The sequence below is a fragment of the Eucalyptus grandis genome, chromosome 8 (genome assembly GCF_016545825.1).
Source record: "Eucalyptus grandis isolate ANBG69807.140 chromosome 8, ASM1654582v1, whole genome shotgun sequence".
Taxonomy (NCBI): Eukaryota; Viridiplantae; Streptophyta; class Magnoliopsida; order Myrtales; family Myrtaceae; genus Eucalyptus; species Eucalyptus grandis.
This window is the reverse complement of record NC_052619.1, coordinates 22,355,262-22,381,548: the sequence shown is the minus strand read 5'-3', so window position 1 is coordinate 22,381,548 and position 26,287 is coordinate 22,355,262. Positions and strand designations below refer to the sequence as shown.

Genomic DNA, 26,287 nt, shown 5'->3' with positions numbered 1-26,287 from the left:
CAGGTCTAGTGTGAACACCCCGATCGGCTGGATCGGATTTTAGTTTATTTAAAATAAAGTGAGTTGAATTGTCACCGTCGGAATCAACCAAGAGCCAATTCAATCGACCCGTAAAATATGGGAAGAATCGGCATCAAATTTGGTATACTCGTCAGAGCTTCACTTATGTTCAAGAAAATGAATGGTTTTAGAATGTTTTTTTTTTTCTAAAAGTGATCGGTCATATTATTTGAAATAATTAGTCAATGTGTAGTTTTTCAAAGTACTCATTTCGAGATCAATCAAAATAAGTAATTCTTTGTGGGGGCTAAAAGGCCAAATTCAAATGAGTTGCGTTATTACAAGATGAGAGAATAGGCTCACGCTCAATGTGACAAGGATGACAAGACCAAGAATGGATTGATGGACCATAAATTTAGGAGGACAATCTAGAGTCCGTCCTACAAGTGTTTGAAAATCTGTAAGGTCCCAAAGTTCCACATTAGATAGGAGAAGTCATACCCCAATCGATTAATTGTCTGGTGTGATTACTTAAAATATACCTTTTGGAAGTTGACCCACATGATGAACTTATAGAATTACTTATCATGAAAATCCAAAATAGAATTATTAATGTCTTAAACGCATAAATTACGGAAGACTAAAGGAGATTGGTGCAAAGGATGGATCTAGCAATTTAAACACAAAATCTCTCATTAGGCTATCAAGTCAAATCCAGTCAAATTGGACACATTATCAGTTCATGTCAGCTTTTAAATTAGTTAGATGAAAAGACTGCTTCATTGTCTATTATTCCAATAAGAGAAAATTATAATTTAGTAAGATCATTCTAGGAACGCAGCCAAAAGCATATTCTGTTATTTTTTTCTTTGGCTTTCCCTTGGGCTAGAATTTTCTTGGCATTTAAGCATAGATTTACATTACTATATTGTAAGGTATCTCATTTTTTATTAGTTGAAATAAGTCTAAGGACGTTCCGAATCTCATTTTAATTTTAGTTCAATGAATCTAAGGACATAATATTCACACAGGTCCAAATAATAATATGGATTGTCAAAACTTAAACTATAAGAAATACACTCGCCTTATCTACCATCCCGGGTTTATTCTCAATATGTAATTTCATGAGTAAAACCGCTCTTAGAAATAAATAAATGGTGTATACCACAACTTACTCAAATAGATAATAGAAAAATAAGAAGAGGAATAATAGGCGGAATTAACAAGAATAGGGAATGTCAAAATCAAGACGATCTCAAGCTTAAACATGAGTTCATGTGCTCGCCCATATCAACCGGTTTATTTCAAAATATAATTTGTCGAAAAGAATAATTTCACCCATAGAATAATATCGTCCTTTTTGCTTCGTGAAACATCAATCTATGGATAAATTAATTGAATCATGTCGCACGGGGAATGATAATTTCAAGTCGGACTTCACATTTTTCATCTCTAATGGATGCGACGCTTTCGAATATGATTTTATCGTCTTCATGTGATTCTCCTCGTGCAAGAAAGCGTTTCCAGAAAAAAGGAGAGAGAGGGAGAGGTAAATAAAATATCGAAGAAAATCAAAGTGACGTCACGGTTGCCGATAATATTCTTCGCAATTATATGCATTGAAAGGGATCTCGTCGCGATAAAAATTAAAGTATTTCAAATCGAACCCCAACACTGCTATCGACAATTTGACATCCACCCATCTTTCAATCACCCAGTATTATTCCCTTTTAATTTCTTTTTCGTTTCTCCTCCTTTTTCTCCCCTTTTATTTTCCCATTGAAAAGCCAATTCTCCTTTTGCATGTTAAAGATGAAAAGACCATTTATATATAATATTATATATACTCACAAATCATGTCGATTGTTGGATCACAAACAAACCCACCTCCCCATTCAAAAGATTTATAGAAATCTAACGTTTCTTATAGCACGAGCGTTCATATCTTGCATCTCAATTAAGGTGAACACTAGTTCGATTTTGTTAAAAAAAATTCGCAAAGATTTTACTTGAATTTAATTGTCAACATGTGTATGCGGAGCTTAATTAAAGCGTAAGTCATTCCAAGTACATTGAATCGACCGTGTAATTTAATGAAGCGAGCCACGGTTTGGGTCGGCCTTTTGAATTGTCGGAATCGCGAATCAAACGTGGTTTAAAAATATGACCAAGATGGTCAATTTTGTCTCCACTCGTGCTAAGGGAGTATTCCAAGGGAATATTAGGGTGGTGTCACACAATACTTAGGTACTAAGGTTTCTATTAAGTAAGTACACGGGGCACACGCGGTAGGAGAGATAATAGAAGGAAGCTTGTAGAGCACAAAAGAAGTTTTGAAGATTTGAGGAGGGTTTGAGATTCCGCTTGGAAAAAAAAAGATTTTAATGATTAATTTGATAAAAAGAAGGCTTTTTCGTATATATAAAAAAAGGGGTTTTAGGGCATGATGCAATTGGGAGCAGAGGATCTTCAATCTTCAATGTTACAAGCAACCTTATGTTGTAGTGTCTTTTTCACTAAATGAAGAGGATCCTAAGGATATGTTTGTTGGGTTTGAGCTTTTGGGGGGGAGGGAGGAGAAAAACGAAAAATAAGAGAAAAAAAATGCTCAATTGATTCAAATTTGTTTTCTTTATGGCCACACACGTTCGTCAATTTGTTGAGTTTGATTCCTTGACATTTTCTACGTGGCCTCTCTCTCTACACTTGATTAAGTCGATTTTTCTTTAAATGTGAATTACTTTAAGACTCAATCAAGTCGAGCTCATGCTTGAAATACTCGAGTAATGAGCACGTAAGCATAACTGAGTAGTTTATTCTCGTGTGTTTTACTAATATAAAACAATATAAATAAATAGAAATGATTTTTGAAATTTTAGGGTTGATCTCTAAATATGAGCTCGAGCTTGAGTTTAAGATTAATTTGAGCATAAACTTAAATTTGCCAACTAATTGATTGAGTTGAGTCAAGCTCAAGCTTTTCTAAAACATGATTAAGACACCCGCAAGCTCGAGAAGTTAAGCTCGTTTGAAAGAAAGCTGTGTCGATTCAACTCAAATCAATTATATCTTTATTTATCATGTAGAGGCAATATAGTATTACATTTTTTTCAACTTTGACACATGATAAATTTAGGGAACATAATCTGGAGACTTGAATCCCAGAATCAGGAAAGTTCTAAGTAATGTGTAAATAATTGAAAGAATAGTAAGTTAAGAGGCTGGTGATTTATTCTCTAACATACACGAGCCACATGCCGAGCGAACCTTAAAAGAAGTTGCTTCCATCCAATCGACGCGCCTCTTTGCTTACTAATCAAGAAGTTAATCTAGCTTGTTTAAGCAAAGCAAAATCTTTGCTTCTCATGATTGGATTGAGTATGAGCCTTTTGACCTAAATCATTCAGCTTAAAAGCTACCTCCAAACACCTTTTCGAGGCATCATGGACTTGTGAGCAAGAAGCGATGCTGCTAATGACAAATCTATTAGGATGGACCACCTTCCCTCCTTTTTTTTTTTTGGGGTTTTGTTTTGCTTTTCCCAGATTTTAGCCTTTCATTATGGGACCATATTGTAAGATCGGATGTCCTATGGTTTACAGTCACCTAAAAATCTCCTTGTTTTTTTGCCCACTTGTACTGTTGACACTGACCAGATCGTAATGTCCACTTGATTGAGGAATTTTCTTTTGAGGTCACCATCAGAAAAACCTACAAGTTGGGAAATAATGGTGGCGAAGCCAAGACAGCAGATAAAGCCACCCCCCCTCAACCAAAGTCAATTTGGCTGAGCCAATAAATAAATAAAAAAAGTATTTTTCCCTAATTAAATCAAATTAAACTATAATGACAAGCTCAACCCCAAACAAAAAAAAAATTCGGAAAAATGTTTAAATATTAGATGGTGCAGCATTAGAGTGTGAAACTGACTTGGAGGTGCCATCTATTGGCTCTGATCTCTTTCTTATATTGCTTTGCTCAAAACAAACAAAGACATTAGCATGGTTTCTAAAATAATTATTTTTTAAGACGACCTCATGTCAACATAATTTATCGTTATCGTCTACAGGGTATTATGCAAACCCGTTTTTTCAGTGCAAGTAATTATGAGATTTGCCATTAATGTGAGTCACCTCTTGTGCGACAATTGAAGGATGATTTGACAAGATTTCGGGATTTATCGTTACAGAGTCGATTGATTAAAAAAAGACTAATGTAAGCGCATGCGCGTCCGTAGTAGGTCAAGAAAGTGACATACCACGTGTCATTTCCTGTCGCGATCAGCTTCGACTTAGGCTTAGCAAACTAAAAAGAAAGATGAAATAAAGCTGTGTATTAATCAGTAATTCATAATGAAGAATTATATGTTTTGGACCAAAGAAAGACACAAGAGTTCAGACAACGTGGGGACGAGAGTAACGAGCGAGGATGAATGTTTAAAGGCTTATGATTTGGACATCGATGGCATATGAAGGGAATCTTCGGTTTGACTTTGGTTTGGCTTGCCTAAATAGATTCTGGCAGAATTCTTCACGCAGGATTCATCTCGCACAATTCCTTTTTGCTCTCAAATAAACATATACATATATTATGTTTAAAGAACATATTTCTTTATATTTAAATATAAAGAACATATATTGGAATAACATCATTCAACGCCATGAATGAACTATACATATATTCACAGCATACGTTATACAATTAATCGAATTATTAAAATTAGGACCGAAGAGGGGCAGTTAGACGTGCCCGGGTCCGACATAGGCGAGTTCGAGCCGCGCCACATCCCCGGGAGGTTCGGCGCTCGCGAGCCTTTACCAAATGGTTGGGCCTCATGATCGACTTTAAGGGTTTTTGGGCCGGGCCCAGGAAGCCCGGCCCACGATCAGGTTCCTATGCCTCCGACACCCCCCCATCTTCTTCTTCTTCCTCGGCCCAAGCCCATCGGAGGATTCAGGCTTCGACTACGTCGGAATGTTCTCTCTCCCTCTGCAACTCCTCCACCGTGCGCGGGAATGGATCGACGAGGATCTCAACAGCTGCATCGTGTACCGAGGTTTAAGCGCCCGCTGTGTGTTGCGCTGTCCCTTACGTGTCCATCCTGCATGCCCACGTACTCCCCCCCCACTGCTATATCACACCAACATCCTCTTCTTCCTCTTCCCAAGCTCTCTCTCTCTCTCTCTCTCTCTCTCTTGCTGCGTCAAGTTCTGCGAAGATGGGGAGCAAGCCCTTGGCCGTGCCCTTCTCCGTGCTCTTGCTCATCGCCTTCGCCGTCCCTGCTCTGCGCGCCGGAGGCGGCGGAGCGAGGGACCGCGACGACGGCGTTCTCCGGGGTGGTGGTGATCCTGACGAGGGAGGCGAGGACGTTGGCACGGTGGTGAGGAAGGAGGAGAGGACGGCGATCGCGGCGACGGAGTACGGAGAGATCACGGCGGCCCGAGTGGCCGACGGAGGCGGCGGGGTTTACCACCTCCGGTTCGTCACGCTCGAGCCCAACGCTCTATTCCTCCCCGTGCTCCTCCGCTCGGACATGGTCCTCTACGTCCACACTGGTAATATAGTATTTCATCACTGGCTGAAGGGAACTCATTTCTTCGTGTGATTTTTATGCCATTGTCGAGTGGTCAACATCCTTTATTCTGCACGACACGACGCTCTCATTGGCGTCTCCGACCGACCGTAGTACTGGATAAAGGATCGGATTCGTCGGCCGCCGGCAGATGAAATGAGAGCGGCACCGTGGCTTGGACCGACGAGGCCTTCTGCCAAAGGTTGGTAGGCGGGCCGACATATCATGAAACTAGGAGAAAGTCTAGGCGGTAGGCATATGACTCGCCGTCTGTCGCATTACTTCACGTACTCATTTTCGGTGAGCTTATCTTGGTATACTCAGCTGGCGATGCTCTACTGCTAAAATTGGTGTTTAAGTAGTAATTTTAAGAGGACTTGACTTCACGCTGGTCGACGTGGGTTCAATTTCGGACTAGTTACGAATTTCCATAGCATTAAGAGATATGCTGGCGTTTCCATTGGAGTGCATGTTCTGATGTTTTCAGTTAGGATGATCTTTACGCGTTCGAGCTTGTTGCAGTTAGTACGGTGCTGATTTAGATACGTTTGAGATGATTATGAGTTGAGAAGCTCAACAAAATCAAATTAGCAAACTAGTTTTTGATTAATTTGAAGCAAGAAAATTCCAAGTGCCTTTTCTCTCTATGGTGATAACAGGGCGTGGAAGGCTGAACTGGGCTGATGAGAATGACGTGAAGAGGATCGACTTGAGGAGGGGTGACATTTACAGGCTCCGGCCGGGCACCATTTTCTATGTCCAGAGCAGCTTAGAGCCCGAGCGCGAGAAGCTCCGGATCAATGCCATTTTCACGAATACTGAAGAAGACATATATGTATGTACGATTCTTCTTATTAGTAAAATTAACTTTGATCTGTCCAATTGACCTCAGACATTAACCGAGCACGTGTGAACAACATCCATTTATTTTAGGAGCCATCAATCGGGGCATACTCTAGCATTGGCGATCTGCTTCGCGGGTTTGACAGCAAGGTTCTCCAAGGAGCTTTCAAGGTACGTTTAGTTCATGTTTTCCTAATTGTCGTAGGTCCTTGATTAGTGTTCTGAATGGTTTTTTGGAAATGAAACTTATGGCTGTGGCGATATATGTTTGCCACATTGAAGTTACAAAGTTCAACTTTGAAGATGTCTACTGAAATGGAGCAATGCTATTACTTTCAAATTTCTTCAAATGAATGAATGATGTTATAGAAATTGGACTGAGACGTTTAAATTTCTTGCTAGTCTAGCTGGGGTTTAATTTCAAAGGATAATTTATTGCTAGAACCACTTTGATTGATTGAGTTAAGCATGCTTCCAGAAAGGTATAATTCATGGTGCATCGCATATAAAGCATGGTTTTGTTAATTAAATTGTTTACCCTCTTGAATAGACAGGTGAACTATCCCAGCATAAAATGTGGCTGTGCTGTAATGTCTTAATTCAAAACAGGAATAAACTTGACTTGAAAATGAGATTAGAAGAGAGAAATTGCCTTAATTTATCGCCTAACTAAAAGCCAGAGAGTCAAGATGCCCAGATTTGATTGTTGTCTCGATGCATCCCCAAATTTGTCTGCTGAAGCTCCGGCAACAATGATTTATCATAAAGTTTCCATCCTCACATCAACCAATTAAACTCTTACATATCCTCCAGTACTTATGGTGATTGATCTTCTAGGTTCCTGAGGAAGTGGTCGAAGAAGTGATAAGTGCAACAAGGCCCCCACCTATAGTCCATGCCGCAGCTTCAGAGAAAAGGACTAAGTACTGGGACTGGGAAGCACGATTCTTGAAGACCTACCTGAGCAGCACTGGTTACCTCGCGGAGGGTTCCAGCAGCAACAAGAAGACGAAGACAAAGACGTTTAATGTATTCGACACAGACCACGATTTTGAGAATTGTAACGGATGGAGCCTGATGGTGACCGGGAAAGACATGCACGCGTTGAAGCACTCAAATATCGGGGTTTTCATGGTCAATCTCACAAAGGTCAGTTTGAGACTGGTTTGAATTACGGGAGCCAATAAACGAGTATACTTGCGTTGGGGACATACATACGTCACCAAAGGTTTGTTTGGCCTAAGGATTAGGCTTTCAATGAAATGGATGGTGCTAAAATGTTGCCATGTCTCTTGTTCGAGAGTCATCCACAAATCCTAACTATATTGAAACTTATGGAATTGAAGTGAGGATTATAGATGAGGGACGGGGACATGAATTTATGATCACTCTGACGAAATTAATTGATCTTTTCTTGTTTTCTTGTCTTTGTTTAATTTCCTGAACTCATGCTTCCAACAGGTTGAATGATGATGAACATGTCTAGAGGTCATACCGAAGCTTAAGTGAATGATGAGTTCTTGCTTACTTAATGCTCGCTATAGTACTGACACTAAGAATTTGGTGGTTTTATGGATAGTGCTCTGAAATTTGAGAGCAGCTTGTGAATTTGGACGAACTTCTACTCACTTAGAACATGTATGTTCTTATCTCCTGACCTGATCAATTCTAATCTTTCTCACTTTCTTGCTTCTTTGTCTTAAGGGCTCGATGATGGGGCCGCATTGGAACCCGAGAGCGACGGAAATAGCCATAGTTTTACAAGGGCAAGGGATGATCCGAGTGGTTTGCTCGAGCACTGCCAAGGAATCGGAATGCAATAACACAAGGTTCAAGGTGAGTGAAGGGGACGTGTTTGTCGTGCCAAGATTCCACCCCATGGCTCAAATGTCCTTCAACAATGAGTCCTTAGTCTTCATGGGCTTCAGCACTTCAACAAAGAGAAACTACCCTCAGTTCCTTGCGGGGAAGAGCTCGATCCTCCGAGCATTGGACAGAGAAATCCTGGCGGCAGCTTTTAACGTCACCAACACCACGATCCACCATATCCTGGCACCGCAGACGGATTCCATCATATTGGATTGCACCTCATGCGCTGAGGAGGAGGAGAGGCTAATGGAGGAGGAGATCGAGAAGGAAAGAAGAGAGGAGGAAGAGGAGGCCAAAAGAAGAGAAGAGGAGGAAGAGGCCAAAAGAAGAGAAGAGGAGGAGAGAGCAAGGCAGGAGGAGGAAGAAAGGGAACGAGAGAGAGAAGAAGAGGAAGAAAGGGAACGAGAGAGAGAAGAAGAGGAAGAAAGGGAAAGAGAGCGAAAGGAAGAAGAGGAAAGGGAAAGAGAGAGAGAGGAGGAAGAGGAAGAGGAAAGAGAGAGGAAGAGACAAGAAGAAGAACAAAGAAGACGAGAAGAAGAAGAACAGGAACGAGAGAGGGAAGAGGAAGAGGCCAGAAGAAGGGAAGAGGAGGAGAGAGAAAGAGAAGAAGAACAAAGGAGGAAGGAGGAGGAGGAGCAGGGGGAGGGGAGAGAGAGCAAGAAGAGGCGAGGAGAAGGGAGGAAGCAAGCGAGAGATGGAGAGACAGAGACAACAAGAACGGCGGCGTCGGCAGGAGGCAGCAGAGAGAGAGCAAGAGGAGGCAAGAAGGCAAGAAGAGGAGATGCAGAGGCGGCACGAGGAAGAGTGGGGTGGATATGAGGGAAGGAGAGCTGTGGAGGAAGTGGGGATCAAGGGCTGAACCTTGGACGGATTTGGCATGGCAAACCAGAAGATGAAACTGAACAAGAACCCTGTCTCTCAGTTTGTTTGGTCTTGTTAATAAACTTATATTTTACCCTGCTTTATTTAGAATGTTTTGAGGCAAATGAACCTTGGAATGGACGAATGTAAATGTTGTTCAGTGCATCTAATCAAAGCTTTCTGGCAAACTGAAGATTCCTGCTGGAAAAATACCCATTTTGAAGTTGACAACGTGCAGATTGGATAACCAAATTCATTAAGCATCTCGAATTTATGTGGACTGATGATCAATGTCGATGGTTGTCCCTATAATCAACACAAATGGTGCAAGGGAACTAAACTACCGTACTGGTCATTTGGCAGTTAGACAGGATCCGGTGAATGATGTAAACCTTTGAGCATGCATGCAGCTTCATTCTTTACTTTCTATCTCAGTGCTGCAGGCGTGGATACAGTGATCATGTCCGGTTGTGAAATACTTATGATGAAGGATATTGATATACTAAGCTAGTCAAAATCAACTGGAGAAGCTAGAGAGAGAAGCCTATGCTGATGACGGTTGAGGCTCTCTCGATCTATCATCGGAACAGCTTGAGTTTTTTGTCTAGTAAGTTGATATTATCACTGCAACCGTGCATTAAGCTGTTGCAAATGGCCAAAGTTGCAAATGGCCAAAGTAGGGCCAAAAGTCTAAGAAGGAAGAGCGCGAGAAGAAAGCCGAGCTTGTGAAAACAATTTCCAATAAAGCAAAATGTGGTACCAAGAGTGCAATTAAAAAGACTCACTGGAATTGGATTGATCCAATTGAACAAAGCATTTGTATAGGGAAAAGGGCTCGCGCAATGAAAAGGACCCACTCACAAGATGCCGGATCTAGTTATGAAAGACACGACGACGGTGATGTCATCTAATTTGCCCCCGTGATACCGATATCCAGCTTCTTGAGCAGAGTCGGCAAATGGGGTCTGCCGGTATCTATCCAGTGCCCGTTGACGTGCAGCAGCAGCTATTTTTCGAGCCATCGCTTGAGGATCCAAGCCAGATTTCACTGCCTCAGCAACAAGGGCACTAACCTCATCATCATACAAGTTGTCGAATAAACCGTCTGTTCCAGCAACAATTCCATCTCCATCAGAAACAGGAATTCTGAAGACCTGCACGTATTTATTCGAGGTCAGAGAAATGAACCATCCCAGGCTGCCCAGAACCCTGCTGGACAGTCCAAGCAGCTTCTCTTTACATAACTGATGAAGCAAATAATGAGCATAAATGACCTCCAGCGCTAAGAACATGGACTTTGAGCCTGTTCTCTTGCAGTAATGGAACAAGACTGTATGTAATAGCTATTATGCTATAATATACTAAAAATGTAAGAGTTGTCACACAGTTTTGTTTCATGAATGATTACAAAAGGGAAAGCATCAGAATTCCTAAAAATATCTCTTAATTCAGAACTAGGGGAATAAAATAATGGTCACTTACTAGTCAATCATGATCATTTACGAGTTTTAACACTCCACAGATATTAAAAGATATATAATTTTATTTATTATTAAATGCAATTTATATTAACTTCAATACTGATTAACAATTTGATGTCGATAGAGTGAGTGTGGAAAAGAGACAGGTATTTTGGGAATATCTGTGGCCATAATAGCTATTACAGCTTTTGGTGATATGGATTATGCCGTGCGAATTATTACTATAAGCAAACGCTGCAATAGGTAGTTAATACATCTGTGATGTAATAGCTACTCTTGCAACCAAACGTGCTATTAGGGGTAAGGATTTGAAATTAAAAAGAAATCAAAGAGTTGCTACAGTAAAGCACATGGGGTCACTTTCCAAGTCGTCCTAGATCTCAAAAGTCAAATTCAACAGAAAACACCTTAAAACCGTAACCTGGTTAGCAATTAATTTAGAAAAATAAAACCATCCCCAAATAAAGCACAGTCGAAAGCAGAACTAGCAACAGAAGCTAAGAGAAGCTTTCTCGCAACTGTCAGAATAGTAGAACAGTAACAGAATTGCAACCCAACCCCACCGTTGTAGATAAAAATTGTTCTGCTTATGGTTATCATGAATATACAGACCTGACCAGAACTGGGTAGGTCGCCGCTGCGACCATTTTCCAGTTGATATGTAAAGTTGAAACCATGCTGCTGCACTGGGGATCTGAAAATAGTCTTCCCATCTCTAACCACTATGAATCCACTGTCGCCCAAATTGATAGCATGTATTCCCTGAAGGATGAACAAGAACTGCATGAGATTAGTTCTTTTCTATCGTTGCTGTTTCTGGGGGCCACAGAAGGAAAAAGATTGAGCTGAACGGAAGTTTCTTTCATCTATGAGAACATCTATACAGAAAAGGAGGACATTTTATAGGGACCAAAAAACTTTGCCCACTTACAGTTGACCTAGATGTAAAATTTTGCTTCAGTAGGCATGGATGATAACTGAACGAGGTAAAAAATGATTGAATGCAATCATTTTTGGTTTGACCTTCAAAAGTTCTCCTTACGGTTTCAATGCTTTATTATTCGGAGACATATGATCTGTCACGTTCTCAGAATTTATTGACCTAAAGGGATTCTAGCTCAAGACACAAAAGTATTTGTTCTGAGATAAGGTACTGACAGTTATCTTGGCTAATAAAGCTAATTCTTTAACTTATGTCATCAAAGTTAAGAAAGCCTCTGACATGCCTACATCTATGCAACCTTTATGAAAATCTAAGATTTCAAGATTTATGTGACAAAGTAGTAAAAGGCTGCATAAGTCTCATTAAGCCAGCAATAGGATTACGAGAAAAGAACCTAGATGGGAAAACCATAGCATAGAAAGTTCAGAATCTTGGCATCAGGCTCATTTTTGGAGTCCTTATTAGTTAATTTTCTAGATGAGAGCTTTTGATCGTTACTGACTTCTCAGATCCTCATTGCTTGTTCAGATGTGAAGATTAGACTGATAATAAACCAAAATACCTCCAGCAATCTCCCGCACAGTCAAAGTGGGTTCCCAACTTCATTAACATAAACTAAATATGTTTTTTTTTTTTTTTTTTTTTTTTTTTGGGGGGGAGGGGAAGGGGTCGTAACTAAACATGCCATTTACTGAGAGCAATGAATGACTCTTTTCTCAGTCAAAGTTGAGAGCACATTGCAGAATACATTGAACCAACATTAATCCAACAAAAAGGTCTAGAAGAAAAAAAGAGATAGAAACAAACCTCTCCCTTGAGGGCAATTATGCAGGCAGTCGAGGAACCTTTGGCTTTGGTATTCGCATGAGCCTTCTCTAATACGATTGCTGGGTCAACAGAACCCTCAGTCTCCTCTTTTATTGCACTAATTGAATTAAACATAAGTTCCCGAGAATACAGCCCTGCATCAACACCAACATCTGCCCAACCACCTACTCCATCTGCTACACCAATCACTTGCTCATCTTCACATATAAAGTGAGCATCCTCTCCACCTTTGGCTTCCTTATCTGGATGTGGCAGGCAACATGATCCAGATAGCAGCTTCAAAGCTCTGTCACCTGGAAGAGCTCTGAAAATCAACACAAACCAAAGCATGTAAGTTAAGAAAAACCTACAAGCCCCTCTTCCAAAGGAAGTATTGTAACAGAAAATTACAACTATCGGATCAATTCCCTAACGTGTTGGCAGGCATTTTTTTTCTCTCAAACATATCATATTGATCTTTCTCTCAGGTAAGAGCAATTATAAATGTTAGTTTGTCCAGTAAATAAGCAAAGTTCTACAGACCTGTCTATTAATCACTTAAAGATTATTCAGAATGAAATATACCTCATGAAGGAGGATAATTATTTTGACAATGCTTAAAAGAAGTATAAAATTAGAAAAAATATAACAAGAGAGAACCTACTGGCCAACAGAAGTTGTGGAAGTCGCAAGATCACTGCTTGGATTGCCCTCAAATGAGATATCCTGAGCGGCCCCATCATTGTGACGAGCAAACAGAGAAGTTTGGAAAGCTCTGTATTGGGGACCAACAGACGGGGTGGAGATGCAATTTGTCCATGCTTCGTGATATCTTGAATATTCACATACCAAGTGACCATTACAAGGTTCTCGCCTTCTCAAGCTCACACTAGCTCTCTGGAAACTCTTCTGGCTCCGATCAAAGAAATAGACACCGGAGGGTTTAGTAAAGTCAACTGTGTTCCCACCACTGGAAAGTAAGCCATCCATGTATACATCTCCAGAGACAGCTTTGGAACCAGAAGCAGCCATGGAAATTCTCCTCTGCACACGGCTTGGAGAATAAACCACTCCAGTCGACAAAACAGTAGAACGCGGACACTGGAGCGGCAGACTTCCAAAGTTGTGCACCTGCTGCTCTGCTAATGCTCTTCGGAAACCACAAAACGCGGTAGTATTGAGCCTCGACAGAGCTGAAGATGGCATCCTAGCCCCTTCTTATACAGGACACCCCCAAATTAATTTCCCTCCAAGACAAAACCATGCTCGGATTGCGAACCCGAGATCAGATATCATCACTGCAGGCGCTTGAATCCCAACCCGAGCCTCTCGGCGGCACCAAGAGCCCGCAGCCTCTGAAATTTATCCAAAACAGCAAACACATTTCAAATCGCAAAATTCGAACAATACGGCCAAACCCAGTATTCCTCCATTCATTCCCACATGCAGATTCTTCAGGCAACAGTTTTAACCCAACACACACAAAACTTCACCCTTCAATCTTCAATCGAAACCAAACGAACATATCGAATCATGCAGCAGAACCCATCATGCCGCCTAGAACTAGGAAAATTCCCAGAAACTTCTCCAAAAATTTCCCTCCTCTCTATCCATATTGTCCGAAACAGACACCCTAAAAGCCAAAACACATCCAAAGACTGCATGCACAGCAACCGCGGAAGCAAACCCAGAAAACAAGAAAGCCCGTGCCACCTTCTCCACGAAATCACCCCGAAAAAGAAAAGAATAGAAATAAATAAATGGAAACGCAAGGGCGAGACCGGAAATGGGTACCTCGTCAGACTTCAATCGGAAGCTCCGAATCTCTGCGTCTCCCTCGCACACTGCCAGTGCCTTGGCCTCGAGCTTATCCCCGCCGGCTCTTCTTCAAGAAGAGGAGGAGAGAGAAAACCCGAAGCGCGCCCGCACGTGAGATCCAAAGCTAAAAAGCCAAATTCGTCGTTCGAAAAACTACCAAAATCCTACCCTTCCGATCGGGGACCGTCGATCTTTTTCGGACCCAAATGCCCTCCTGCGCAGGGGCTTCGGGCGCGCGGGTCGAGGGCAGCGTCGGGATTTCGCCGCCCGCCGTTTGGAATTAGGTGGGAAATGAGGATTGATTGTGTAAGGCACGAAGTTCCCGTGGGCAGCTCTCCCTCATGCGGCTACAAAAATAGGATTTTCTTTGAAAAAAAAAATTAATTTGCTTTTGAGACTCATGTGGTTTGGGGGGCCCCACATTCGATTAGGGTTTTGAACATACGAAGTTGTTAAGCCACATTTAGGCAGACACAACCATAAAATTTGTTACAACCAAACACTCTTTGACTACTTTTAGTAGTCCACTTTTAGTAGTCCATATTTGAATCCAAATATTATTTTATTTGATTTGATGAACTTGAATATATCCGAATCATATGTCAAATGAGATATTTGACCTAAAGATGGGATAAATCCAGATCAAATTTAAAATTTTAAAAAATAATATGCTTAAATGGCACGTTGCACAAGAGCACCACTAAAAATGCCTATGGTCATCACTTCCAACTAGTGCATGGTCATTGTTGCCTCCAACTAGGCCGGTTGTCACCACTAGGCAGCAACCGTGTTTCAACGAGTGAGGGTGAAAAAGGGTCTAAAGACAATATCATGTTAGGTTTGCATAGATTATCCTTTCCATTCCTTCACATCGAGCTTGACCTTTCACGTGCTAGTCGTAACCCGGCTGTTCACCCGTTGGTTGACAAAGAACGACCAACGCACCATTGGCTTCCTGAGGACCTCACTCTTGAGCATTGACTTTCCACTTGATGTGCATCAAAAATACCACAACAGCATCGTGGTGGTGCGGAACCTCCGCTCGTAGGCCCATCCCATGGTACACACCTTCTTCGTTGTCACATCCCTTAGCTCCTTCGTGATGGAGGAGCCGCTTTTTTCCGTGATAAAGTTCGATTGTATGACCCACAAGAAGTATTCCTGCTGTTCACAAAGTTGAAAGTTGAAAGGTCGAGAGTCATCATGCTCCGAGGTCAACTTTCCAAATACGTGATCGGAAGGAGCCCGTAGGAGATCGGAATTTCAAAGATTTTTAAAGATTTTCAAACGCAAACGATTTTCAAAGTTATTCAATTCTATATTAATTGCAGATTTTCAAAGATTTTTGGAGTTTTTTTTTTCAAATATTTCAAATCCTATCTTAGATTACACCAAACATACAATGGGATATCTTTACTATTCACGGATATTTGGGGATTTGAAATCCCCTTCATTCAATTCAAATCCGGATAACCAAAACGCAGCCTATTAATACTCTGCTAGAGGGCTCCATTTCAAGGACAAAACAATTAATGATCTGATACGGAATGGAGATGTTGTAAAGACGAGGGAGCTGATGAAGATTCAATCTTGAAACATCTGCATGTATTGTCTATGAACTTTACAGTACACATGGCCCAACAAAACAGACAAAGACTGCAAAATGTAAAGCTGAAGATGTCCACAGTGTTGTGACTTTTGTCCGAACGTGATCCTTGATCAGCCAACAACTTGTGTTGGCCCTTTTTAACAAGAGCCCTTCCTCCCTTCCATAGGAAGCAACTCCCTAAAGAAACTCCAAATTTTAGGTCCAATCCCAATTTTATCTTGACCCCTTTTTTTCTTGTCTAAAGAAAAATCCCTAGCTTTTTCTCGAGTCTCAAATTTGCTCGCGCGTCTAGAAATCGCCATTGATTATTTCAAGATTATAAACATTGGGAGGCTGCCGTTGTTCTGAACGAAGGTAGGGGTACTGATGAAGACGCGGATTCTGATAATGGACCTCTAAAAAAAAAATCAGTGGCGATTTTCGGAAATGTGGGCAGATTCGGCACTAGACACACAGTCTGAGATTTTTCTTTCTAAGGAGTTAAGCCCATCCAAGAAAATGGGCCAATTTCAGCTGACATTGGGCCCTGAAACGGGCTTTCGGGCCCACCTATGCAACGCAAACGCCGCGATTTCTCGAGAGGATCACCAAAATCCCAGTTTCAGCTGACATTGGGCCCTTAAACCCTCTGCTTCTTCCTCTCTTTCTCTCTCCACCACGCACGAAGAGAACCGCCGAGTCGCGCGCAGGGAGGGAGGGAGGGAGGGAAGGCGAGGCAGGGGAGGAGATGGACTTCGACGATCTCGACGACCTCGGAAACCACGCGCCCGCCCCGGCTCGAGCCACCAAGTTCGCCCCCAGGTTCGCTCCCAAGTCCGCCAAGGCATCGCTGAAACCCAAGCCGGAGTCGCAGCCGGAGCCGGAGCCGTCCCTGAAGCCGAAGCTCGAGGAGCCGGCGGCGGCGGCGGCGGAGCGGGTCGATGCTCCGGTCCCGAGCAAGAAGGAGGAGGAGGAGGGAGGAGGGGGAGGAGAGGGCGATGGAGAAGGGAAGGATTTGAAGCCGCCGGTCGGGATTGCGGCGGCGGCGGCGAAGGCGAAGGAGCCGGAGACGGAGATGAAGACGGAGACGGAGCGGAAGCCGTCCGCGTCGAATGCGGCGGCGCCGATGGAAGTGGAGCGCAAGGCGGAGGAGGAAGCGGTGCCGATGGAGGAGGACGGCGTCGCGGAGGACGAGGTCGTGCGCGAGATCGACGTCTACTTCAATCCTTCCGTCGGCGCCAATCCCAACGCTCAGGTTGGTTCTCGTTTTCCTCGTGCTGATTGGAGGTTTCTTTCTGGGAAATTTCCTTTTCCTGGATTGGGATGGATTCATTTTACCCGGTAGTTCTCATTGCTTGATTCCGCGAGGCTTGCGGAGAAGATCTGAGAAGTGATTCTCGTGTCGTTTCAGTTATACGTGATGCAGTATCCGCTGAGATCGGCGTGGCGGCCGTACGAAATGGACGAGCGGTGTGAGGAGGTGAGTGGCTTGATTTGCAATCAACTAGCTTTGTGTTTTTTTTTTTTTTCCTGAAACATTTCTGGAAGAAAAGAGGAAGGTTTTTGTGTAATAGAATCCGCCTTTTGTTACCTAGGTCAGGGTGAAAGCCGGCAGTTCGGAAATCGAAGTCGATTTGTCCATTGATGTTGATTCCAAGAATTTTGACGGGGAATGCAATAGCAGATTAATGATGACAAAGCAGGTTTGATTTTTATTTCAGGTTCCAGCGTCTGAATAGCGAATCTTGGTTTGTGTTTTTTCTGCCATAAGATAATGCGATACGGGTGTTTGAATTTTTGCATTTTGACGTATAAGTTTGGCCATATATTATTTAATTTGCAAGGGAAATATCAGTATGGCTGCTTAAAAGGCTCGTAGATGCAGAACATGGGTTTCTTAAGAGAGTTGTCAAAAGATGCAGAGCATAGTTTTCTTAAGGCTCTAATCTTTTGGCCTTCTATTTATGGGATACATGCACAAATTTTGACTCTGCCTTTTCCTTTTCCTTTTGTTTGCATCGTATCCCTTCACTTGTGCTCTGCTTCTGCCTTTCAAAGGATACATTCTTTGGATGTGCCCATCCATGTGTCTGGTTTTGTATCTGTTTGGAAAAGCTTCAATGATACTCTAATGATTCTGTATCTAATGGCTCTCTTTAGACTTTGTCATCTTCTTGGACGCCACCCCGTGCAAGTGGCTATGCTGTTGGTGTTTTGATGGGCAACAAGGTATTCACATATCCTGACTTCCACTCTGGTGCTTTTTGAACAAATATTTTCATCAGCTACTGAAAATTCTGTTGTCATATGAGTTGCTATAGTGGAGTGGTAAATAACTACTATGCTCGCTGGAGGAGAAACTTTGTGTCATGGCGTGGTTTTGTCTGAGATGGAAGTTTAGCCGTAAGCTCTAATCCTTTTGCAGAGCTTTCATATGGCAATAGATATACGGGGATGGTGTCGATTAGAATCATGATGGATGGAGTCGGTTCATTGAAAAGCTAAAACGCTTTTCATCGCACCAGACCTATGGAGGAGAATCTGTGTTATTGGTTTCTTAATTAGACATATTGCAGATTCTATTTAATGGTAATGTGGGAGGCTTAACCATGAAAATATCTCATTCAGCAAAAGTGAGATTGGCAAAGTGTTGCTTGTGTTGTTGACTTAGATTGGAGGAATCAGTGTTCAAGGTTCTAGTTCTAACATCATTTCAACTGCCCCTTTTTCTCTTAATGTCCAGCGCTTAGATATATCAAGTAAATGGGTAATTCGGTGCTCTTTTCATTTGTTTGTACGATTTAAGAATAATCCTGTGACATATTCTTGAACTTTGTTTAATGTATAACCTTGAATGACTTGAAGTGTTTAAAGATACAACATGTCAGTTATCTCTCCTGTTTAAGATGGAGATATGAGAGGAGTTTAAAATGGATTTTCCTAGAAACTGTGGACTGATTATTTGTTCCCTTGCTGATGATTAAACTAAAGCCATGTTTTGACTGTAAAAGGGCCATATGTTTGCACATGCCATGAACGCTGTTACTTCAAATTTCCTGCCTTTTAGGTGGAAATGATCTCGAATTCAGGGTTGAATTAGCAAAAACTGACATGACGGCCATTTAATGCTTTTTTACTCTATTATTCTTACAGCTTGGTTATTTGCTTTTTAGTAGTTATTTTAGGCCATGTCTTCCTTTTCATCTTGCAGCTATACTTGAACCCTGTACATGCAGTGGTACAGCTTCGACCGTCGATGGAACATCTTAATCCTGGTGCCTCAAAGAAGAACTATGTCAAGGGCGAAAATGAAGTCAATATTAAAGCAGAAGAATCGACCGAAGAAAAATCTGCTGGTTCATCTAAGAAGCAGGTTACGTTTCCATTTCATTGTCTTCCTTTTTCCCCTTTAGTGTAGTTTTTCTCTTTGGGACTAGGCATTTTAACCTTAAGGCATCCCAAACCTGATGCAACATTTCGATGTATTCTATGCATTAGAAAAACCTGCACTAAAGGAGAAAGCAATATTTTTTGTTCCAGGAAGGCTCAATATATTTCCTAATTACGGTGGTAATAATGTTATAGAAATTTAGCGAGCGACCATAATAAAGAAAATAAAATAAAATTGAGTTTTGCACTTTTCTGTCAATTAGTAGGCACCTCACAGTGGAGTTCCATTCGAATGTTGATGCATAACTGTGCTGAAATGTGTGCTTATGCGTGTGTAGTAAATCATAGATGTAGAGATACATACATACATTGTCGCTTCTGTCTGTGATTTGCAGACACTTTGTTCTTCCCCTTTTTGTGATTTCATCTATTTTACAGTTCATTATGTATCTGTCTACCTGGTTGTGGTTGCTGATTGTGTAGCTCTAAACCGAGGAGCAGTAATCGATGTTATAATTCCTCATTGTGTAAATCTCCATGGCAGGCCAAAAAAGTGGCATCTTCCGCTGAACAAGAGACAGATAATAATGAGGTATGAGACCCTTAATTGTACATGCCAGAATGCTGATTATGCAGTATTTATCGGCTTGAAGCAGATAATCACATTTCCTTTAATATATGACCTTTTGTCAGGAAGAAAATTCTGAATGTTGTCTTGTTTCCCTTTATGACTTTGTCTCTGATGCTTCATCTTTGTATTTTATTTTATGTTTCCTTTAAACTTATATGAACACTGAATGGAGCACCAAGTGAAATGGCATAGGCCATACAGAGAAACTTTACAATCCTTCTTAATTGTATTCTCCTAGATATATTCCTACTGTGCATAATATGATGCATAGCTAGATTAATTTGTGGAAAGATAACATGCTGGAGACACCAGCGACTTACATTATGAATTTTGGCAACTGTAGTGGGATCAGAAGAAATTTTACATCCTTTATTTAGGGATATGTGAATAATATATTAAGATGGAAAAAGTATTTTTGAATCCAAGACTAGTTCTGGGCTCGACATTCTGTCCACTTATATTCCATAAACGTGTTTTCTGTAGATTTAAGCTGTTTTTACTTACGTTTGCACAAATTCTCACTAAAAAGTCTATTATTGACGGACAGATGCTCCTTTAGAATAATCAAATGTAAAACCACCGTGCACTACTCTTGATTTTTTTATCATGGATTTAATTTTGAACATAAGGGATCTTTAGTTATTTATTTGATTATGAGGTGTCAGTGGAGTTGACTGTTTTTTTCTTTATAAATGTTGGATCTTTTCAGCACTGGATTCAATTGGAGTACAATAGCTCAAAGAGTGATCTATCGACCCATTATCTACAAGGAATGACGGCAGAAGAAAATTCTCCTATTCCTTTCTCAATGAATCCGTGTGTACCATAATCTGAAACCAGAATATGTTTTCTCTCACTACTTAGATGTAGAACAGCGAGTTGTTTCAAATTTCGGTGTCTGATTATGTTTTACCTCATGTACTCCCAAGTCCTGAATCATTGTATTTCTTTGCAGGTGTGATTATGTTGATTTATTATGTCCAGGAGTGCACAAGCAGAAGCTCAAAATGGATAGTGCTTCGAGAAGGTAGGGTTGTTATTTAATCCTCCAGGGTTGTTGTGATCAGGATTCTACAGGATTTTTGGGGGTCTGTGGGGATTCTTTCATAAGATCGGATTAAGGATTGTAAAATCCTAAAATTTTTTATCCAATTGAGGTGTAAAATCTGACATTTGGACATTGTTTTATGCAATTACATACTTGTTAATACTAAATAAGAGGGAGTAAAGCTAAAAAATTAGATCTCTAACTTCTGAGGAGGCGAAAGTATGAAGTTTTGCATCATTATGCATTATTAATATCCAACTTACGCAAGATGGCATTCTGGTGCATTTTTTTGAAAACAAGCATGTCATTTAGAAATTCAAGTGACTATCCTGCCTTATTTTCTTCAAATTAACTTGTCAAAGCTTCTGATTTTACTAGAAGTGTTCTTCCTTTCTTGCTATCTTCTAACTAGACATTTTGCATTATTAATGTTCAACTTAAGCAAAACATGGCATCCTGGCATATATATTGAAAGCAAGTATGTCATTTAGAGATTTAAATGACTATTCTTCCTTATTTTCTTTAAAATTAATTAAGCTCCAATGCCAAAGCTTCTGGTTCTATTATTAGAAATGTTCTTCCTTTCCTTGTTAAGTTGCAATTCTAACTAGTCATTTTGGGCCTTTTTTTATAGGCTTTTACTTTTTGCTTAATCTAAATCATGCAATGGATGCACTATGACTTTTTATTAACTCGTAATATCTGAAACTTAAACAATATACAAATTTTGGCACTTATCCTTTTTTTCTTTTCTGCCTATGGAGTTTATTTAATGGATTCAACTATTCCTTTTTGTTTTTGAACTTTTTTTGAATGTCAATAAGACTTGTAGTGTCATAACTGATTGTTTTGTGAACCAAGGTCTTGTGTTTGTCTTAATTGTTGTTGAACGTCCCATGTGCTGATCTATGGGTTTTCAATGGGCATTATATTCAGGCAGTCTTCATCTACTAACTGGCTTAAGTTTTTTGGTTACACTTTCCAACACTAAATCAAAGAGCCAAGTTCCGACTTAGTTTATGTCCATTTGAGCTCACAATTTGTCAATTCCACAAGTCTTTCTTGTTTGGTTTGCAAGTGAGAGGGGGCGTTAAGTATCCCATATTGTGGGGTTTCACTTGGCCTTAAATTCAGTAGTCCCCTCCACATATCTGCTTAAACTTTTTTGGGATTGACTTTCTCAGAATCGTGTAAAATTCTTGTACTTGTTCTGCATAGATCAAGAAGGTTGCAACTGTTTGATCCAGGATTAGCTTGTAATTTGTTCACATGACCTTCAAATTCATAATTATCCTTTTCAGGATCCTATTATCAACTCCACCAGATGAGAGAATTAGGATGATGCTTTGTAAGGTATGTTGCCCTCCACTCTTTTTTTCTTTACATGCTTCAGAAAAATTGATGTGATAATGGCAGCAGGTAGTTGAAGGTCTCAGAAATCTTTGTATAAATGGCTATATTTTCCTTCATCCTATTTGGAGGAAGTTTTCTGCAACTGGGTCTTTGATTGGTGATTTATAAGTGATGGACATTCTCTTAATAAAAACTGGACTACATATAAATATAGGTGATATCCCTGTTTGTGACTCACCAATCAAATTTTAGGTTGGATCGGGGATTAAGGAATTATGGCCCTCCTCTATATGCTTTCTATATGTTATAGGGTTTCTTGGGGCAAGGACTAAAGGGATGTCATTTCATATGATGTATTGAGATTTTTCTTTCACATGTCAAATTGAAATTTGCTTTTCTTCTAGGAACCTGAAGTGCATCGTTACAGTGCTCTAAAGTACAATGTTCCTGATGTTTCCGATGATGTCTTTCTGAGCGAATTACAGCGTAATGCTCTGTTGGTGCAAGGATGCTGGGTTCCCAAGACTGCATTGATATTACAAAAACCTTCTACTGAATCTCTGGTTAAAGGTTATCGCCTTGATGTGTGGGCTAGAGATTACACCCTTCTCATGTTCAGCAAGAAGCGTGTGGTTCACAACTCAGAGCTACCTGTTAAGAAAATACTTGCTGATGCCATTAAAAAGTTCCTGATTGTCTTTGCCACTGAAAGGTCTTCCTTAGGCGATTGGAAATTTAAGCAGGAAACTGATGTTTCATTTATGAAAAATTATCCAGATATTGTAAGCAAGCAAAAGCGAATCTGGGAGGGCATTGAGACAGAAATAATGAAATCCTTGATGAAACCTGAGCAAGGCGACAAAATTGGAAGAGGCCAGGATGATTCAAAGAATGCTCAAGCCAAAGTTGCCATGGCTAGTAGAGCCGACAAACCTCCAAGTTCAGACAAAACATCCATAAAAGCTACAAGCAGAGTTGCCCCTGGCAGGAGAACCATGTCAAATGAAACACTTGAAGCTTTGCCAAAGGCTTTGCTGAAAATCTTTCAGAGTCACAAGGTTTGCGAGTATGGATGAATAATTTCCATCTCTTTCCCCATTTTCCTTTCTGTTTTAGCTATCACATGGCACTTATACTGAATCTGATGAGGATAATTGAAAAGAAAGCGAGGTGTTTTTACTGCTCAGCAATTTTGAGTTCGTCCGTATTCTGTGTGCCCACATTTGCTTTTTTCTTTTTCTTGACTTTATGTGGTTTTAATTTGTGAAGGCAGTAATTCTTTTCCGATCTTCCCTTCTTTCTTCTTTCAGTTTGGGAGGACAGTGGATAAGGGTGGGGTACATGGAAATGAATTCTATTCTTTTTTCACATTTCAATTGGGTCATTGGTCTGATGACCAAGGGTGATGTGTTAAGCAACAAATACTGATATGAAGTCCAAATACATTGGCCCTCACTGGCCATTCTTCTTTCTTTGGTCCTTTTTCCTTCTATTTTTGTCCCCTAGCTCGTGATAACATCATCATGACTTTTGGACTGGACCTCTTCTGGGGAAACGATTGGAAACAACATAATCTGCTGCCTTCAGTGGTTTCTGTTTTGGTTCTCTCCCCTGCTTTAGGATCTGAAAAGGCTGTGTCAGGCCTTTTAGTATGACAAATCACTGTTGAGTTTTACCTATCTCGTCATCTGGTTAACCCAGTTTGAGCCAAGCTTTTGTTTTGAAGATTTACCCATATGATTTAGAAATTATGTCCTTTCTCTTAACATGGCTGGACTAGTCACTTCTGAGAAGAGTTGTTAGATGAATCTTACATGGCAATTTATCTGCAGTTGTTCTAAGTTTGCCCTAGAGACTCATTGACCATGGGGGGATCATCTTATTTGCAGCTTTCAGTTTATTTGTCAACGTTTGCGGGGTTTGGCACTTTCTCAGTCCACTCTTCCCAAAGCGGACCCTAGAATGGAAAAAGCTGCAGCACTTGGGGTTGATGCCCCTCCAGATGAACTTAAGAAAGTTATCGCACAAGTTGCAGTAAACATTAACGAGCTTTATGTTTTGAAGTCATCCCCAGAGCACCCAGAACTTGACCCGTTGAGGTAATTAATGCAATAGCCATGTTTTTTTTTCATATCCTTCTTCTGCAATAAAATTAATGAATTGTCGCTTTGAGGTATGATCTTTTGGGATTTCTACTTTATCTATGTTTTTATATTTTTGGTGAGATACTTTATCTATGTCACTGGCCTGATTTTCCAACAGTTTAGCCTTTTTGGGACCAAGAGCTGCCTACGATCATCTTTTAACCTGCTGTTTGTAGTCTCGTTTCTGAAATTTTCCTGTCATCCATGCAGGGAAGTTGTTATTAACCTTCTAATAGGTAAAGGACCCAATGCAACACTTAAGAGGGCCGAAATATTTCAAGCTGCTAAGATGGCTCTGAAGAGAGACATTTCAAATGCTGAATATACAAAGGTCAGCTTTACAGATATAGCTTACAGAGGCTTCTCTTTTTCTGACAAAAATCTATTTACCTTGAAAATGGGACTTTTTTTTTAATGAGAAGTTTCAAGGTCCTTGGTTCTTAAAAACTTGAGATATAGTTCTCCATTGGGCATAGACAACACCACAGCATAAAAAACAACCTATAATCAAACAAAAAGCAGATTCAATTGTGCTCAATTTATCCTTAAAAAAGAAAGAATTTCTATCATAACACTTGGAAGCACATTTAGCTGATGTGTATATCTGTGGCTCTAGCATCTGTGAATGCATACAACTGTAGTACTTTACATAGAAGCCTCTGGGGTAATTCGGAGGCAACAGAGGAAACTGGTGGAGGAAGGTGTAGATGGGTTTCAGGTTCTGTCTGGGTTGTGTTGTGATTTTTCTCGGTTTGAACTATACTTTTTAAACCTTTTCTACTATAATGACATTAGTAAGGCAAACAGTTTTTTTAAATATTGCTGTAATATACAGTATTGGCTAATCGTGTGATTGGCACGGAAGAGGCGAGAAAGCAGATTGAGTTGAGCGAACTCTGGTTTTTCTTTGCTTAACGGAAAATAAACTGTTTACAGGTCATGAACGATCTCTGCGAATCCAAGGGTTCTTTCTGGTTTCTGAAAAGCAGCAACGTATAATTCACACGATCAGAACAATTGAGTGGCGCAAGACATGCTTCAGCACCCGGGAGAGACTATGTGTATATCATGAGTTACTGACAAGGCGTTACTTTGGGCCGAACCATCAAATTTTGTGGGGGCAAGATGAATACAACGACTCTCTGATGCAAACCGGGTAACATCGGCATTTTTCATAGTGCTCTGTTGGTGTCCTATGAGTGTCTGCTTCTGTTTCCTCCTGCTCGGGCAGCATTTTGAAGCTCTCATGAGGTATTTTCATTTTCATGCAACACCTGTGATTGCTTGGTGTCAGCCTTCAGGTGCTTATGGGCTGCACGAGACCAGAAGGACAAGCGAAGACGAGGGCAAAGGCTTGGTTCGTCTCTTCAGCTTAGAGAGGTTCTCTTTTCATTGTGATACATGAAGTAATGATAAACTACGTGCCAAAACCATTGGTAGATTCAATAGTGAATTGATTGATGAATACATCCCGAGTTCGATTCTAATCGATTCCAAGATATGAATCATAATCCGAAAACAAAAAAAAAAAATACAGATAACTGAAGAGCCTAAATTCATGAGGAGTTGAGGATGTATGTTTTAGTCACTTTAAAAGATGGAGATTGTTTCTTTGTCCATAATCAATCTTCGCCGTAGAAAAAAGGAAAAGGAAAAGGCAAAAAATTCGAACATACTCATATTCAAATTGCGCAAACTCCAGGCCTTACTAAAAATTTAAGAGAACGGCATGGCCGCCCATAAACCCAGAAGCTATGCAAGTTCATTGTATCAAAATGACTATAACTCTTATTGCAAAATAATAGTCACCGGATATGCCAGATTATCACGAATATTCAAAAGGTTAGAAATCTTAACCAAAAATAATTTCCACGTTGCTAACATTGCTCTAAATAAACTAACAATTAGACCAAAAAAAAAAAAAAACTAACAAAAAAAT

General features: G+C 40.6%; 3 protein-coding genes across 4 annotated transcripts; 2 read left to right on the top strand and 1 right to left on the bottom strand.

Moving 5' to 3' along the window:
- The first annotated feature begins 5,218 nt into the window (after positions 1–5,218).
- Positions 5,219–9,143, top strand: LOC104416471 (vicilin-like seed storage protein At2g18540). The gene is given in 6 exon segments (XM_010027864.3): positions 5,219–5,555; positions 6,232–6,407; positions 6,506–6,586; positions 7,253–7,564; positions 8,120–8,937; positions 8,939–9,143. Coding segments are annotated over 6 exon segments (1,929 nt in total).
- A 725-nt stretch (positions 9,144–9,868) lies between these two features.
- Positions 9,869–14,329, bottom strand: LOC104456863 (probable protein phosphatase 2C 80). Its single transcript, XM_010071741.3, has 5 exons — positions 14,171–14,329; positions 13,041–13,731; positions 12,377–12,701; positions 11,239–11,388; positions 9,869–10,299 (listed from the first exon to the last, which is right to left on the bottom strand). Exons 2-5 carry the CDS (start codon positions 13,580–13,582, stop codon positions 10,003–10,005), a joined length of 1,314 nt encoding a protein of 437 aa, XP_010070043.2. The 5' UTR covers positions 13,583–13,731; positions 14,171–14,329; the 3' UTR covers positions 9,869–10,002.
- Positions 14,330–16,514: 2,185 nt separating this feature from the next.
- LOC104456864 (DNA-directed RNA polymerase III subunit RPC5) lies at positions 16,515–25,835 on the top strand. Of its 2 annotated transcripts, XM_010071742.3 has the most exons (13): positions 16,515–17,037; positions 17,194–17,262; positions 17,378–17,485; positions 17,943–18,011; positions 18,994–19,155; positions 19,717–19,764; positions 20,513–20,619; positions 20,759–20,830; positions 22,153–22,204; positions 22,609–23,270; positions 24,094–24,303; positions 24,559–24,679; positions 25,285–25,835. In XM_010071742.3, the coding sequence occupies exons 1-13, from the start codon at positions 16,531–16,533 to the stop codon at positions 25,345–25,347; spliced, it is 2,250 nt and encodes a 749-aa protein (XP_010070044.2). In that variant the 5' UTR covers positions 16,515–16,530; the 3' UTR covers positions 25,348–25,835. The 2 variants fall into 2 exon arrangements, with proteins under 2 accessions (XP_010070044.2, XP_010070045.2); XM_010071743.3 differs by lacking the exons at positions 24,559–24,679; positions 25,285–25,835 and having other exon boundaries at positions 22,609–23,262; positions 24,094–24,301.
- Positions 25,836–26,287: the final 452 nt, after the last annotated feature.